The 15,226-nt window shown below is 56.8% G+C and overlaps 2 protein-coding genes across 6 annotated transcripts in view; both read left to right on the top strand.

The window, feature by feature from the left end:
* The window catches only part of S100A1 (S100 calcium binding protein A1), a 150,355-nt gene extending 146,175 nt beyond the window's left edge, over nucleotides 1-4,180 (top strand). The window contains exons 1-3 of one of the 3 annotated variants that reach the window (XM_055697096.1): nucleotides 1,731-1,751; nucleotides 3,613-3,761; nucleotides 3,884-4,180. In XM_055697096.1, coding sequence (XP_055553071.1) covers nucleotides 3,621-3,761; nucleotides 3,884-4,027 — 285 coding nt within the window. In that variant the 5' untranslated portion in view covers nucleotides 1,731-1,751; nucleotides 3,613-3,620 and the 3' untranslated portion in view covers nucleotides 4,028-4,180. Of the gene's footprint in view, nucleotides 1-1,730; nucleotides 1,752-3,202; nucleotides 3,328-3,609; nucleotides 3,762-3,883 lie in introns of those variants that run through there. The other 2 variants (XM_005434725.3, XM_055697097.1) reach the window with 2 other exon arrangements.
* Nucleotides 4,181-5,241: 1,061 nt separating this feature from the next.
* On the top strand, nucleotides 5,242-14,458 carry CHTOP (chromatin target of PRMT1). Of its 3 annotated transcripts, XM_055696945.1 has the most exons (7): nucleotides 5,250-5,423; nucleotides 6,626-6,707; nucleotides 8,197-8,350; nucleotides 11,539-11,725; nucleotides 11,856-11,993; nucleotides 13,229-13,458; nucleotides 14,109-14,458. In XM_055696945.1, exons 2-6 carry the CDS (start codon nucleotides 6,643-6,645, stop codon nucleotides 13,429-13,431), a joined length of 747 nt encoding a protein of 248 aa, XP_055552920.1. In that variant the 5' UTR covers nucleotides 5,250-5,423; nucleotides 6,626-6,642; the 3' UTR covers nucleotides 13,432-13,458; nucleotides 14,109-14,458. The 3 variants fall into 3 exon arrangements, with proteins under 3 accessions (XP_055552923.1, XP_055552920.1, XP_055552921.1); XM_055696946.1 differs by having other exon boundaries at nucleotides 11,542-11,725; nucleotides 13,229-14,458; XM_055696948.1 differs by lacking the exons at nucleotides 11,539-11,725; nucleotides 11,856-11,993; nucleotides 13,229-13,458; nucleotides 14,109-14,458 and adding an exon at nucleotides 8,595-10,961 and having other exon boundaries at nucleotides 5,242-5,423.
* Nucleotides 14,459-15,226: the final 768 nt, after the last annotated feature.

Here is a 15,226-nt window from a genome sequence, read left to right on the forward strand (position 1 = left end):
GCTGTGTCCCGGCGTCCCCGTGGCAGTGTGACACCAGACGTGATGGGGAGTGAGATCAGGGTGAGCAGCCCCCCTGCAAGGACAAGCACATGGCAGTGGGGTCCCAGGGAGCCTGGTACAGCCTTGAAGCCCTCCACCAGCGGTGTTTTGGGGGTGCAGAGCAGGGAGGTCCCTGGTGCAACGCCACTGTCACCAGCCTGGTTCCTGCTGAGCCCTGACACACTCACTCCACCTCTCCACAGGGATGGGGAGGCTCCAGCCAGCACCAGGCAGCCCGGTCCCCACCCCACACCCGTCACACCAGCTCATGGGGGAGGAATTGGCTTCCTGCAGCCCCATCCGGGCCGGCCCCCTCCCCGGGATGACGGGGGGACGGGGACGGGACTTCCGCCGAGCCCCACGTCAGGGGACCGAGATGGTCTCTTGGGAAACCTCTGGGGTGAGTCAGGCTCTGCAGGGACGGGGACAGGTTTGGGGTGAATCACCAGCCCTGAGAGCCAGGTGGATCCATGACTCGCCGCCCCTGGAATTCGGGGTGATGGGACGGGGTAAGGAGGCAACAAGCGCTGCAGCAGCCTCACGACAGGATGCAGCCAAATCAGAGGTGGCAGGAGAAACGGCAACTCCCGGTTGAGCCCCAGATCCCCACTCGGGGCCATCCCCATGCGCAGGGGGTGGGGACCCAGCCTTGGGGACCCACCGCTCCTGGGAGGGGGCAGAGCATAGCAGGACCCCATGTGCTGAGGCGAGAGCTTGGGATGCAGGTGCATCCCCCGCCCCACACCCCCCACACCCCATGTCCTGGTGTTGTCCCCCACCTGTCTTGTCTGGGGACCCCAACCAGGGACGGTCACCGTGCCCTCTGCAGGTGCCACCTCACCGCACCTATCGGGGCTCCTTGAAGGGGAGCGTGGTTATCTGAGGCTGCAAAACTGGGCGCCCGGTGCCATCGCAATGCTGCCGGCCCTGGCACCGCAGGCGCCCGGTGGCTCTCCCCGTTCCAAACCCCAGGGATGGAAAAGCCTCTTCCATGTTCCAGCGATGGGATGGAGAGACAAGATTGGCCCAGCCCCGGCACCAGCAACTGGAGCAACTGGTTTAGCTGGGTCAAAGTGGAACATGGGGAGTCGCAGTGGCTGAAACCTGTTCCAAGAAGTGTGTAAACCTCCTGGCATGTCCCTCGCTGCTCCCGGTTTGGTAAGAGCTTGTCCTGAGGATCTGCCAGCGCGGACACGCCAGGCGTGCTCTCCCCACGGCCGGCACCGCAGCGGCACAGAGCCCGGGGCCACCCCCTCCAGTGCCCAGGCCATGTCCCCACCGTGTCAGGGTTTACCCTTGGGCACCCAGCCCAGCTGGTCCCACTGCTCGGGAACCACCTGGACAAATCCTGCTCTCCAGGGAGGTTTGGGGTTTAATAAGAGTGGGGCAGAGCCCCTCCGAGCACAGCCGGAGCCCTCGGGGAGCTCGGCACAGGAGGCAGTTGGAGGTACCGGCACAGCCGGTGCCTGGGGCATGGTGGCCCCGGCTCCGTGCCCACTGCCGGGGCTGGGGTTGGGTTATTTTTAAGCTCAGGACCGGGCGGCGATGCCTGTTCCCGTCACAGGCAGCTGCTGCCCGACTGGGCAGGCGACACAGCCCCGGGGGCCAAGCCTTCCCAGAAGGGGCGGCCGGATCCTGCCCGCTGCCGCGCTGCACTGGGGACAGGGGCACAGGGGCTCCGCCGCCGCCAGCCTCCACGCCAACACCGCCATGTGAGTGCCACTGGGGTCCCTCCCCATCTACCCCTGTCCCCAGGCTCTGGATCTGGCCTCTCTGGGAGCTCACCAGCCCCAGGACCCCCTCCCAGCCCCATACAAAAAACAGGAGCCTGAGCCTCCATCCGGGACCCCCACTTTCATCCTGGACCTCCACCTCTGTCTGGGACCCCCCACCTCCAGCCAGGGACCCCCTTTGCAGCCACCTCACCTGCCCCAAGTGCAGGACAGGGGTTGGACCCCCAAAGACCCTGCACATCACCCCAAACCCCCCAGTACCCCCCATGCCACCCACCCCAGAGCAGGGCAGTGATGGTGGGGTGGCCACATGGGGTCAGGGGACCAGGTGACAGAGTGGTTTGGGGGGGTCCCCAGTCCAGAGGGGGTGCCATGCAGCCACGGCATTTCCCAACCACAGGGACCAGGAGCGCAGGAGATGGAAACAGAGGGAGCAGGATGTAATTAGCCCCAAATTAGGGCTGGAATCCGGGATAAAGAACCTGGCACCACCCCACTCTTGCAAAAAGCCAGGACGCTGCGCCGGCAGCTCCCAGCAGCCCCCTTGTAGAGGGGGGACCCAAAAAGGGGGGACGATCGTGCCCACCTGAGTTTGGGGGCTCAGCACCGCTGCTGTTCCCCCAGGGATGCCCGCGCCGGGGATCGGCCCCACGCCGCCCCGATGCGGGGCCGTAACGAGAGCCGCGGCAGGGCCAGGATTATCAGCATCGGCGATGCCAGCTGGGGAATCTGGTTTCTTGGCCCAGCCGTTGCTGGAGCAACCTCCGGGCTGGGATTGTGGGGCTTTTTTAATTTGACAAGAGGCCTTTCTGTGTGCGGGGAGCGGGTGGCCCCGGGGGGCCTGGGCTGAGTCACCCGATAGCCCCCCCCGGCTCCCCCCGGCCCCGGCTGGCTCCCGTTGCAAGGCCGAGGACACCGGATACCCGCGCGTTATCGGCCCGGGGGAGGAGGGCTGGGGACGGATCCGGCACGGCACCGTGGCGCTGACAGATGGGGGATGCCGGCGGGCGCCGAGCGGGTGACGCCGTGGGGTCAGACCCCGGGCATGGCGGTGCCACCGGCGGAGCCAGGGCCCCGGTGGCGGGATCTGCCCCGGGGCTGGTGGGCAGAGCCAGCCGGGGGGTGGCCCAGTGAGGGACCCCCCTGCCCCCCCCACACGTCCCCATGCCCCCTGGCACCCTGCTGCTCCACGGGGCCACAGTGGGGCCAGCCTCAGCTGTGGGGGGGCAAGAAGGGGCACCCGAGGTTTAGTATGGGGAGGGACATGGAGCAGCGCCCCCCCCCCCCCCAAAGTGGCTCTCCGCATCACTGCCCACCGCCACCCCATAAGCATCGGTGGGGCTGGAAACGTTCCCCTGCATCATCCCGGGGTGAGTGGGACAGCGGGACGCTGCGTCCTGGCCCCCTCGAAGGTGGCCTGGCGGTGCCAGCCGGGCTGTCCAGCCCCGGTATCGGATCCTCCCGGAGGGAGGGGGCTTGGAGCTTATTTAACGTCCCCGGCTGGCTCAGCCTGGCACACTCGAGCAGCGGGCGGGCGGCGCAGCGCGGAGCTCAGGTGAGCACAGGGCCTGGCTGGGGCACGGGTGCCCTGGGAGGGGGCAGGTGGCCAGGGCCCCCTCCCACAGGAACACCCTTGGACCCAGCCTTGGGGAGCAGCGGGGTGCCCCGAGACCCCCACAGCCCCACTCTGCCCAGCACCAAGCATTCGGAGTGGAGGCCACGGCATGCGATGGTCCCCGGCAGAGGATGGGGCAGGGGGTGGCTGTGATTTGGGGGCTGCCCCTCACGGCAAGGGGGGCTAGCGGCTGCCCCCCATAACGCAGCGGGTGCCTCCCCGCAGCTGGAGCTATGGCGTCACAGCTGGAAGGGGCCATGGAGACGCTCATCAACGTCTTCCACCACTACTCGGGCAAAGAGGGGGACAAGTACAAGCTGAGCAAGAAGGAGCTGAAGGAGCTGCTGCAGAGCGAGCTGGGCTGCTTCCTGGAGGTAGGGACCGGCCATGCCGGGGCCCCGCGGCCGGGGGCTTCCCCTTTCCCCCCATGCCCTGGCGCAGCAGCGTCCCAGCAGGCTGCCAGCCCCAGGGCTCACCCCATCACCCCACCCCACAGACCCAGAAGGACACAGGTGCCGTGGAGAAGATCATGCAGGACCTGGATGAGAACGGCGACGGGGAGGTGGACTTCCAGGAGTACGTGGTCCTGGTGGCCGCCCTCACTGTGGCCTGCAACACCTTCTTCTGGGAGAACGCCTGACCCAGGCCTGTCCCCACCACCGCAGCAGCCAGCCATGGCGTCCCCAAAACGCAGAGCCCCCCACCACCCCCTGCAGCTCACCCTCCACTCCCCAGCACACCCCGGGGGATCCCACTGGGATCCAGCTCCACAATAAAGGCACCGACCCAGCCAGAGGCGTAGTGAGCTCTTTCCTTTCCAGGGTCGCGGGTTCTGCCCTGTCCCCCCCGGTAGTGCTGCTGGGGATACCAGGGAGCCTTCCCTCTCCCGAGCCACGGGGTCACAGGGAAAAGCCACCCTGGGTCACCCCAAGAGCCTGGGGACATCCCTGTCTCCACCCTGCTCTGGCTCCTCCATCACACCCTGCGCCCCACCCTGCCCCACAGCCCGGCATCAGCCCCGAACCACCGCGGGGCACGGCACAGCCGGGGCGGGTGACCCCGGCCTGCACTGGGGTGTCGGGGTGCAGGACATGGGGGTGCAACACGGGGGCACGAGGGTCCGGGCAAAGGGGCAACCGCAGGCCAGGACTTGTTGGGGGCCCCGCCGGAGGCGCGGGCACCGCGCCCCGTAGGGCCGGAGGAACCGGTTCTTATCTCCTCGCCCAGCGGGCCTGCAGCCAGCAGCCCCCACGCTGCGGCCCGGCCCGGCCCGGCCCCGCGCAGGGCCGCCAGCGCCATCGTCTGCCGGGGCTGGGGCTGGCCCCGCTGATCCCCGACCCCCCAGCCCGGCTCTGGGCCCTCACCCCGCGGCCGGGCCCTACACACGGGGCCTGCCGCAGCACAGAGCGGGGACACCCCAGGGGCAGCCCGGCCACAGGCCCGGCCAGGCTGCGGCGGGGACCGGAGGCCCCGTGAGGCCTCCTCAGGTCTTCGACGCCTCCGCCCCCGCTCTGGCTAGGCCCCGCCGGGGGGGATCGGCCCCCACCGCCGGATTCAGGCGGCCGCCATTCTCCCGATCGCGGAGGTAACCGTGCACAACGGGGCACCGACCCCGCCGGAGCCCGGCCAAGCCGCCGGGGCCAACGCCCGCCTCAGTGAGGCGGAGGGGGCCCGCCACCGCCCCCCGCCCCCCGCCTCGGCACCGCCCCCCGCCTCGGCACCGCCCCCTCGCCCCGGCACCGCCCCCCCCGCCCCGGGGCACCAATGGCCGAGAGGAGGAGCGCTGCGTCACAGCTGCCCTGCCCAATAGTAGGGGGCGTGGTGACGTCGTGGGCTCTACGCCTGCGCTCTACGTGTGGCTGCCGCCATTTTGGCCGGCGCGGCGCGGGCGGTGGGAGGAGGAAGGTTGTCTGTGGTCGCTGCCGCCATTTTGTCGCGGCCGTTTGAGTGCGGCGGGAGCGGGCGGAGGGCGCCGCAGCCAGCCCCGCGCCACCCGCCAGCCAGCCCCACCGGAGACCTGGCGACTGTCTGCTTCGGTGAGAGCGGCCGGCCCTGGCCGGAGGGCTGCGAGGGGGGCGCTGAGGGAGGGAGGTCGCGGGGGCCCCTCAGGGGGCCGGGGGGCTGCGCCTTGCCCTTTGCGGGGCGGGGGGCTGCTCCCGCACAGGCTTTGTGCGCGCAGGGCCGGCCTTTCCCCCCCGGGTCGCGGGGCAGCTGTCGGGCGAGGCTGGATTGACGGCCCGGCCCGGGCCTCGCCTTCCTCCCCGTGCTCGGCCGGCGGGGCCGGGGCTGCCTGCGGGCCTGAGGGAGCGGGGCTTCCTCCCCGGCAGCGCTGCGGCTTGTTGTCCAGGGAAGATGCTTTTCCAAAACGCTTTCTAGCTGATGGGCTGTAAAACATTGTAAAGAAAGCCTTTTGTTCAACGCGTTTGGGGGGCGAGTGCTTTCGGGCAGGCATCTAAGCATGTAAATTTAATACCGATTATTTAAAAAAAAAAAAGAGAAATCGATCTGCGTAGCTCGTGGGTTCGAGCTCAGCGCGTTTCGGTAGCGTTCATCACTGTGAAAGCGCTCGGGCTGGAGCTGTGCTCTGAAGGTCGGTAACAGCTGAATTTAAATCCCTTTGCTGCTTTCCTGAGGTATGTGGCAGGCTCTCATGTTAGAGCCGCATTAGGACTGCGGGTGAGCCGCCTACCAGGGCACTGGATATTAAAAAGGCATAGCGACTGCCCCCTTATCGTTTATTTCTGGCCAGGTGGAGGCAGTTGTAATGGGAAGGTAGAACCTTAACATTTTAAAAGCGTATGGGACTTCTGTAGAGTAATCTTAAGAATTTTATTGCCACGTGTATAGGTCTGTTCAAAATAAATCGGGGGTTCCGTGTTGCTGATACTAAAAGCTTAGGAACTGTGGCAGTGCCACTGGGTGCCACACTGAACAGGACATTTGGGTGCCATCCTGACTACTGATGGACGGCATTTTGGCAGCGTTATTTCTGCCAGCGGTGAAATTTTCACTTTCAAAACGGATGACCACTTAGTAGGCATGAGATAGCATAACTTGTCAATTTATTAAACCTGCTGTATCATGGCAGTGGCCTGGAAAACTTATTAAAAATACATTAATAGAATCTCATTCTTGATTCTCTCTGCCAAAGGAGCTGGATGGCATGGTTTTTGATGTTTAGTCAAGTGAGCGCAAGATCTCCGTGCCGTTTGTTAAATCCAGTTCTCATGTCTTGCAGGTTCTCTTGATCTGAAGATGGCTGCACAGTCAGCACCGAAGGTTGTGCTAAAGAGCACCACCAAGATGTCTCTGAACGAGCGGTGAGGAAGCCAACAGCAGCTTCAGCTCATAAGAAATTTTTTTACTTAATTATCACTGTCCAGTGTCCAAAAACCAACGTGGTTTCTGCCCTCTTTTAACCTCGCTAAAACATGCAGATGGCTATGCACCTCTGTCTTAAACTGCAACAAATGTGGTACTCAAGGTTAAAAGGGCAAATGTTTTGGAGAAATTTATCCATAGCCGTTAATATTAAACTATTCAACACGTAAATATGGTGGGATGTGTTATAACAACAGAGAGAAACCTCACACCCTCCCTTTTTCTTCCACATGTTTTTACATTTATATAGTTGACACTGCAGCACGGTAGCATGTTACCTAAGCTGCAGCAGGCATGCTGCTTTGTCCGAGGTAGACACACGTGCATGTGGTCTGGCCTGTAAGAGGCATGCAGCAGGCCATTAAACAAGCCCAAAGGCCCTTTAACAATGTTTTGGGCCTTGTAAGAGGCAAATGCTTTGCTTCATCTCCATCTCCCTCTCTTTTTCTTGATTTATTTCTTTCCTCTGTTGAGTATTCTTCTGCTTTTCCATGCCATTAAGCTTTTGCAGTTCTACAGTGACAACTAACAGTGATGCTGCCGTTACGTTTCACTTTCTTACTAATCGCTCTTGGGTTAATTACGTTAGTATCGTTGAGCCACGGATAAAGGGGGCCATTTGTGTGCAGTTCCTGCTCTAGCAAGTGCTGCAGTGAGATAGCCTGAACCTGTGCTCAGAGCTTCCCCTAGGAAAGATGAGCCGTGGCGCACAGGGAAGGCTTGCTGGCCTGTTTTGTTTTGGTCAGTCCATATTCCTCATCTGTAAGTGTTTTCTTTTGCGGTCTTGTGTAGCTCCCAGGGCACAGGAGAAAGCTGATGGGTTGCTGCTAAGGAGGCTTACCATCTTGCTGTATGTTCTGCTCCTGTATAGCCCTGAAAGGCAGAAGATGCTTTGTGCATCAAAGAAATTGCCAAGTGAACTGTTTATAAGTGAGTGCACTTGGGTGGTGGCATTTCTTGTGGCACCAGTTACGTGGCGCACCAGAGGCACCCCGGTCTGTTCTCACGGCGGTGGCTCTTGTAAAGCTGCCTGCTGGCATTCAGTTTCTAAACTATTTTCTCAGATCTTTGGGGGTTAATTTGGCTTTTGCAGTCAGATTTCAGTTTGCTTTTTTGTTTCTGCAATGTCCTCTCCCATCTGTCATGATCATCTCTGCTTACTGCTTGTTTTCATTCCTTCTGCCATTTCTTAAATCAGTAACCTAAAGCTTTATCACTTCTGAATTAATATACAACATCATTTCTGAGTTTCCAGTTCTTGCACACTTGTGGAAAACAAGGAATACGTAATCCCGTATGACGTGACCTAAGTACCACTCTTTACATAAGGTTCATGGGATCTGGAGATCCAGTCTTGAGAACCATGAAATGCCAATAAATGTATGTAATAAAGCTTTATTTAAACACCCATTTTATTCGACCTTGAAGCTTTACTAACATGCTGAAGAACAAACAGCCGATGCCAGTGAATATTCGGGCTACCATGCAGCAGCAGCAGCAGCTAGCCAGTGCCAGAAACAGAAGACTGGCCCAGCAGATGGAGAATAGACCTTCTGTCCAGGCTGCTTTGAAGCTTAAACAGGTGAGAGAAAGTGGCGTATTTTGGGGCAGCCCATTGATGCCTTGTCACCAGCAAATGGCTTTTCACGATACAGTGGATTGTGAAAAACACTCCTGAAAGTTAAAAATGAGACACCTAGAAGGGACTTGCAGAAAATCCCACTTTTTACTTCAGTTAAGTAACGCTTTGTAACTTACTGGTTAATGTTATTGAGTTGGGTTTTCTTTTTGTTCTAGCTGTTCATATCTCCTCTCTATTTTTTCAGAGAAATGTTCTCATTCTGGGTTTCTGGATCTGCCGAGTGCTTCATCTCTCAATCTAGCTGCAGTTACAATTGCTGCAGGTTGTTTCCACTACTCACTATTCAGTTGAGGCTGGTTGCTCCCATCCCCAACTCCACCCTCTCTTGGTGCACTCCACTGATAGCAGCTGGCGGCAAGGAACAGATGAACAAACTTAATTTCTTGATTGCTTATGAATGCAAGAATGCAGGCCTGGTTTTAAGACGTAGTGTTGGATTCTCCATATATAAGGAGCCTTTATCATTCTGCGTTTCGGTGATAAATACTGCATTTTAAGGTGTGTTCCTCAAACTGCTTTGTGGCATAGAGCAGAAGACCTAAGCAGACATGCTGAATTTTGATCTCTGCTGCAGTCAGCGTGCTTCTCCGCCTCCGGTCTTACCGAAGGGGTGGCAGACAAAATCTGGCTCCGACAGAAACCTCAGTGATCCACAGAAGAGCACTGTTTGTTTAGGGCCTGCTCGTTGTCAGACTGTAGGGGGTTTTGTGCGTTTTAAATGCTATTTTTAAATGGGAAGGCTTCAGTGAGATTAGCTTAAAATGCGTGTGTAGGGCATAAATTGAAACCTGTGGGGTAGTGCCTCGCAGCTGTGCAGTGAGTTCAAATAGTGGCGCGGTGTGACTTGACTACAGAATTAGTTAAATACAATTCTGTACATTATATCGCATGTGGAGAGAAAGCCTTGGAAATTTCTTAGCTGAGCTGCTGCTCCAGATAGCTGGAATACTTAAGACCTGCCACACATGCTCATATCCAGGGCTCGCTCTGATAAAGAGGAATGCAGCTGCTGTTTAAGATCTCTCGAGACTTCTGTTGTAAAACCAGACCGTGGTGCCAGTTAGCCTAGCAGAGCTCGTAAACAAAAGGTTTGGAAATGGTAGTCTGAATTATTTTCTGCTTAAAATAAAAACAGCTTGAAAAGTTCAGATTTTCACAACTGGAAAGTGGAACAGAACTGAAAGCCCAAAGTTTCTGCTTGCTGAATTGAGGTGCCGCAGAGGAACAGGGAAGAGCTAGCCTTTGGCTTAGCTCTTAAACCCATTTGATTTTTATGTTGGGCGTAGGTGTACTTTCACAGTCTTCTGGAACTAAAAGGGAAGGCCGTGGAAGGGTGTTGCAGGGAAATTTGGAAACCTGGTTTACGTTGCGTTGCTCTTCCCAGATGGCGGGTTGCTCTGGCAGTTGAGGTAGTGTTTGGATTTTCTGAAGTGCTATACTGGTATCGCCAGGAGCTTTTCTGATCCTTCTGGATGTGCTGGGGAGCGTTGATCCCAGTGATCGGTCGCCTGTGCTTCAGAAAGGACTTCTCTGAACTCCTGCGGAGCACTGCTTGTCCTAGAGTCCTGGGTTTGTGTTTTGCATCCTCTGCATCTGAATGCACAAGTGTTTATAGGTAAACCTGCTGTGTTTGGGGTTTTTTTTTTCTTAAAATGTAAAAACCTTTACACTTGACTGTGTCTCTAGACACACATTTACTGAGTAGCTGGAGCAGACCATGGTACTACCGCTCCAAGCTAGAGCAGAAGGGCGAGCACTCTTGGGGTGTTTCAGTACCAAGTCCAGCAGCTTATCTTAAACTCTGATGGTAAGTGACATAAATGAGTAATTGGACGTGGAACGTACTCATGCTTTCTCATCCCTTTCTGCCAGCAAGGCTGGGCAAAAGGAGAGAGGCTGACATTTTATAGGCTGCTACAGCTGTTGGAAAAACGAATGACTATCTAAACTCGGAGGCAGTAGAACTTAAACTCTCAGTACAGCTGCGGAAGAGACTGATTTTGGAGGAACCAGTTCAGCTGTCCACGGCCTTGGGTCAAGTAGACAACCAATAACTTCAAGCAACTCTTGGAATCTGTAGTAAGATACAGCTTTTATGGCTGTTCTTGTCACCTTACCTTCGTAGGGCCAAGAGCTCTTGTCCTCGAGACGTGCGTGGAGCTTCCCACTGTTGCTCCCTGTGGGGTTCAGCAGTGCCTACGGGGACTGTAGCCTCCCCTGTGGAGACCAGATTGGTGTTAACCGTGGTGGGATGTAAACTGGTGGTTCAGCTGCTGCTTTGTGAGCAGCTGAGCCGTCTCTCTGGCAGTTCGTTATAGGCATTCGAGGACACGAGCTGCCGCGGCTGGCCCAAGGGAAGCCAGCTGTGTCTGGAATCTGGCGGCTGGACATAAATGACGTGGGGTGGGGAAAAAAACACCAAAAAAGCCAAAACCAAGCAAAAAATACAACCAACCCTAAAACGACTTCAAAAGCCAGATATACAAAGATGACTGTTCTGCTGGCGTTCTGGCAATTTCTTCAGTATAGTTTTCATGGTATAGGTGGAAAAGTTGATGCTTTTCCTGGCTGTTTCCGTAGTCTGAGTGGAAGGCGAGCCAGCATGGGGCAGTAGGCCACTGGGAATGATATCCATGGCGTGTGGCTGCACAGATGTCACTTGCTCTGCTGGAGGTAGGTTAGGCTCGGGCCACAGCAGGGGTAGTTGCTTTCTGTCTCGGGGATTTGCTTGGACTGTCACCTTCGAGCGGAAGGCATTAGTAGGCTGCCTCATGGATTAAGTGTCTGCTTTGATTTGGACTGAGCAGCACTGCTAAAAATGGAAAAAAAAAACTTCCTTCAGAATATGCAACTTTCTTGTCTCTGTACAAACACTTGCTTCCAGGAAAGGTCTGTGTTCTCTGTTTGACCTTCACAAATTATCCCTCCCAAAGCAGATTTGATTGTCTGTTTTCTTGAAGCCTGATTCTATATTGCAGAGAGCTGATGACCCTCTATTTCATTCTTTAAAAATCCAAACAACAAAAAAAAGACCACACCACTTGTATTGATAGGTGATTGCCATGCTGTTTGCGTTGCAAGTCTGAGATTGCTGCATGATTTTCTCTTTTAAAAATCTTCTATTCCAGAAGAGCTTAAAGCAACGCCTCGGTAAAAGTAATATTCAGGCACGATTAGGCCGGCCGGCGGGACCCCTTGCTCGCGGAGCCATGGGAGGAAGAGGACTGTCTATGGGGCAGAGGGGCTTGCCACGAGGAGCCATGCGTGGTGGCCGGGGAGCCAGAGCTCTGCTGAGAGGAGGAGCCCCGCTCAGAGGTCAGTCGCAGCGCTGAACGGGAGTTGCTTACGTGTCGGTGATGCTGGGTTTTCTGACAGCCTGACTGATGCTGTTGCTCGGTCTGAAAACTTTGTAATTTTTTTCCGATTTGAATTCACTTTATTGAAGGTCAGAGCCTGCTTCGTGGAGGAAGGGGTATATCCCCCAGGATGGGCCTGAGAAGAGGTGGCATTCGAGGTCGCGGTGGCCCTGGAAGAGGTGGTCTGGGCAGAGGCGCCATGGGCCGCGGGGGACTTGGCGGCAGAGGTTAGTGCGCACAAGCTTCAGGCGTGACACATTGCTGCTGAATAATTAGAACTAAGCTTTAATTCTTTTTCCTCATTAAGGCTAGCACGCTGACGTACATGCAGCCCCCAAGCCCCCTCCCCCCGTCTTCCTGAATTTGTGTACAGCGTAGTGCTGAATTGAGGCTCTTGTCCCTGAAATGCTTTGCCAGCTCTGTGCCTAACCGAGAGCCCGGGTTATGTCGGTGTTGCGAGAGGGGTTCTGGGAGGTGGCAGCGAAGCTGTCTGCTCCTGCAGGTATCGCTGGCTGCGTGATGCTTTGGGTGGCAGTCAAGGGTGCGAGTGATCTCCCAGCATGTTGAGGAAGACTGTGCTGTCACCCCGCAGTAAAGCAGATGATACGGAGCCTGTGTAAACCAAGAGGCAGAAAACAATTAGCAAAGGGGAAAAAACTTAACAGGAAAAAGCCTAAACCCCTGCAAAATACACTGAAATCCAGAGTCTGAAACTGAATCAAGTCTTGGGTGAATGAACTTGTTTTATTTTCGACAACAAATGAGAGCAGCAGTGAAGCAGGGAGTGTGAGAGGAAATGCAGGAGACAGCTGTTGATGTTTCAGACAGATGTTTGGTTAGAGCAGCAGCTCCCTCGTGTTACTTGGGGATTGGCCCAGCGTTTGTAGGAGTTAGAGCAGACGGTTATCAGGAAGCCGCCTCTCTTGAGAGCTTTGGCTTGTAGCTTCAGTTCTGTTTCTTATCCTGACAAACACATCCTGATCGATGTGAGCTCTTGGGTATCCTATATCTGAAGTAGCCTGAAAACCTCTCCATCCAGAGTAGTGTGTCTGTAGGAAAAAGTTGCTGTTAACGGGTGATGGCATTGCCACTTCGCCCAGAGCTTGTGCCTGACCTGGGGGTGCGCAGGACCTCGGGATACGCTCTGCAGGGGAAAAGTCCGCAGCACGTGGGTGGGATTGGAACTCGAGCAGCAGAGGTGGGGAGCTTGAGCGTAGCTCTTAGTCGTGGATCAAATGCCTGGGCTTCTGGACTGAAGCAGAAGCGGCACGGGAGCTAATCCAGTGCAGCAAAACCTGGGCGGGTGGGGGCGGGGCTGCTGCAGCCATGCAGGACTTCCCCGGGGACGTGCTGAAGCGCTGTGGTGCTGTGTTGTCCATGATGCTGCATTGTCCATGCACCCGGGGAACCCCCGAGGCTCGGTCTGGTGGAGTGTGTAACCCTAGTCTTGTCTCACCGTAAGGTCGCGGCATGGCAGGCCGGGGACGAGGGGGCTTTGGAGGTCGTGGCAGAGGACGGGGACGGGGACGAGGATCGGCACGTCCTGCGTTGACCAAGGAGCAGCTGGACAACCAGTTGGATGCTTACATGTCTAAAACAAAAGGACACCTCGACGCCGAGCTGGATGCTTACATGGCTCAGACAGACCCGGAGACAAACGACTGAAAGTCGTTCCGAGAGACTGTTGTTGAAGTTAGTGTGTTATGTCGATGCCCATAAGCTAAAAATGGAAACCCTGATTCATGCTGGAAGGACCCGCAGGAATAGGGAGCAGCCCTGTTCTACCAAGAGATCAGACTTTAGTGTGTTCCTTTTAATGTTTTGATACTATATGTTATGAAGTCTTTTTTTTTTTGATTGTTTTTTATATCTTTTTTCTTTTCCCCGAGTACTCCAAACATGAATGTCACCGATCTGTTGCAGTTAAACCGCTGACATCAGCGCTGGTGACACGCACCGTGCAGCACAGCATGGCACACGCTGCGGTGGGTGAAGCACTCGGTGGTGCTGGAATCGCATCTTTATGTGCCTCTTGGGCTCCGGGGCTGCATTTTGGGATCATCCGTGTCCCAGAGTGTGACCGAAGGGCTGAGTTGATGCTCACCAGTTCAGTTTAACCCACCTGAAGCCAAAAAAACCCCACCCTCCTCCCAGCAGGGCAAACAGGCCAGGTTTAGTCGTAGCGCTTCTAGACGTGCCAGTCTTACTTGGCACAAACTTCTGTTGGTAGCCAGTGTTGTGTTAATGCCTAGGTTGAAACCTTGGTTTGTTGAGGGTTATTTTTTTTTCCTTTGTTTTTAGATCATTTGATTATTTTTTTTTTTTGCATTGTGTTTGAACAGATGGCACCGGTGGTTTCTGTATCTGCAAGAAAACCAAGTGTTTGTTTAAAGGAATTGGAACCAGCAACATAAAATTACAGCTGCGGCGGCAAAGCGTGATAGAATTGTCTCTTTTAAAACACGGGGTCCAAAATTCATCTGTTACCTTTCGGTGTAACCAAAACTGCGTCCTGCGGTCAGACCAGCTGCCTGCACTTACCCCGATGGGTCTGGGAAGGGGTCTGTGCCTCCCCCCTCTCCTCAACTTCTAAGTTCAGCCATTCTGTGAACTGTTCCAGTTTCAATGGAATCTTGTATTTCTGGTTTGTTGTAACAAAGGAGAAATAATTATAAAACCGATGTGGACTCTCGGTGCTGGTTTGTTTTTTTTTTTTTTCATGGAAATGGGTTGGGGGGTTTTCCTGGTCAGGGGTAAATTTACTTTGTGGGGGGGAGGAGGAAGCCAAGGGAAGGTGGTATCCTCTGCTGTGGGAGGAGTCGGAACTTGTAGAAAGGTTTGGGTTGGAAGGAGCCTTAAAGATGATCCAGTGCCACCCCCTGCCACGGGCAGGGCCCCCTCCCAGCAGCTCGGGGTGCCCCCAGCCCCATCCAGCCTGGCCTGGGACCTTGCCAGGGCTGGGGCACCCACAGCTGCTCTGGGAGCCTGTGCCAGCGCCTCGCCGCCCTCACAGGGAAGAACTTCTTCCCGATATCCCACCTAAATCTGCCTTTTTTCAGCTTAAGGCTGCCCCCCCCCCCCCCCCCCCCCCCCCCCGCTGTATCCTTATCCTTGTATCTTGCCCTTGCAAGAAGCCCCCTGCCTCCAGCCTTGGTGGCCCCTTTGGGCACTGGGGGCTGCTCTGAGGTCCCCCCCGGAGCCGCCCCTGCTCCAGCCCGGCCTGCCGCCGGCACCGAGGGGGGTGAGGATGATGGTGATGCCGGGGCTGCCCCGGCTGCGCCTGTAGCCCACCCACCCCCCGCCCGGCCCTGCCTCCCCCCGCCGCTGCCGGAGGGTCCCTGGGGCGGCGGGAGCGGGGCCCGCCTCGGCCGCCCCGCCCGCGATGGAAGCGAGGCCGCTATTGGTTGGCGACGCGACCGCCGCCTGTCACGGCGCCTGCTATTGGCTGCGGCGCACCAGC

The sequence above is a fragment of the Falco cherrug genome, chromosome 19 (assembly GCF_023634085.1).
Source record: "Falco cherrug isolate bFalChe1 chromosome 19, bFalChe1.pri, whole genome shotgun sequence".
Classification (NCBI taxonomy): domain Eukaryota; kingdom Metazoa; phylum Chordata; class Aves; order Falconiformes; family Falconidae; genus Falco; species Falco cherrug.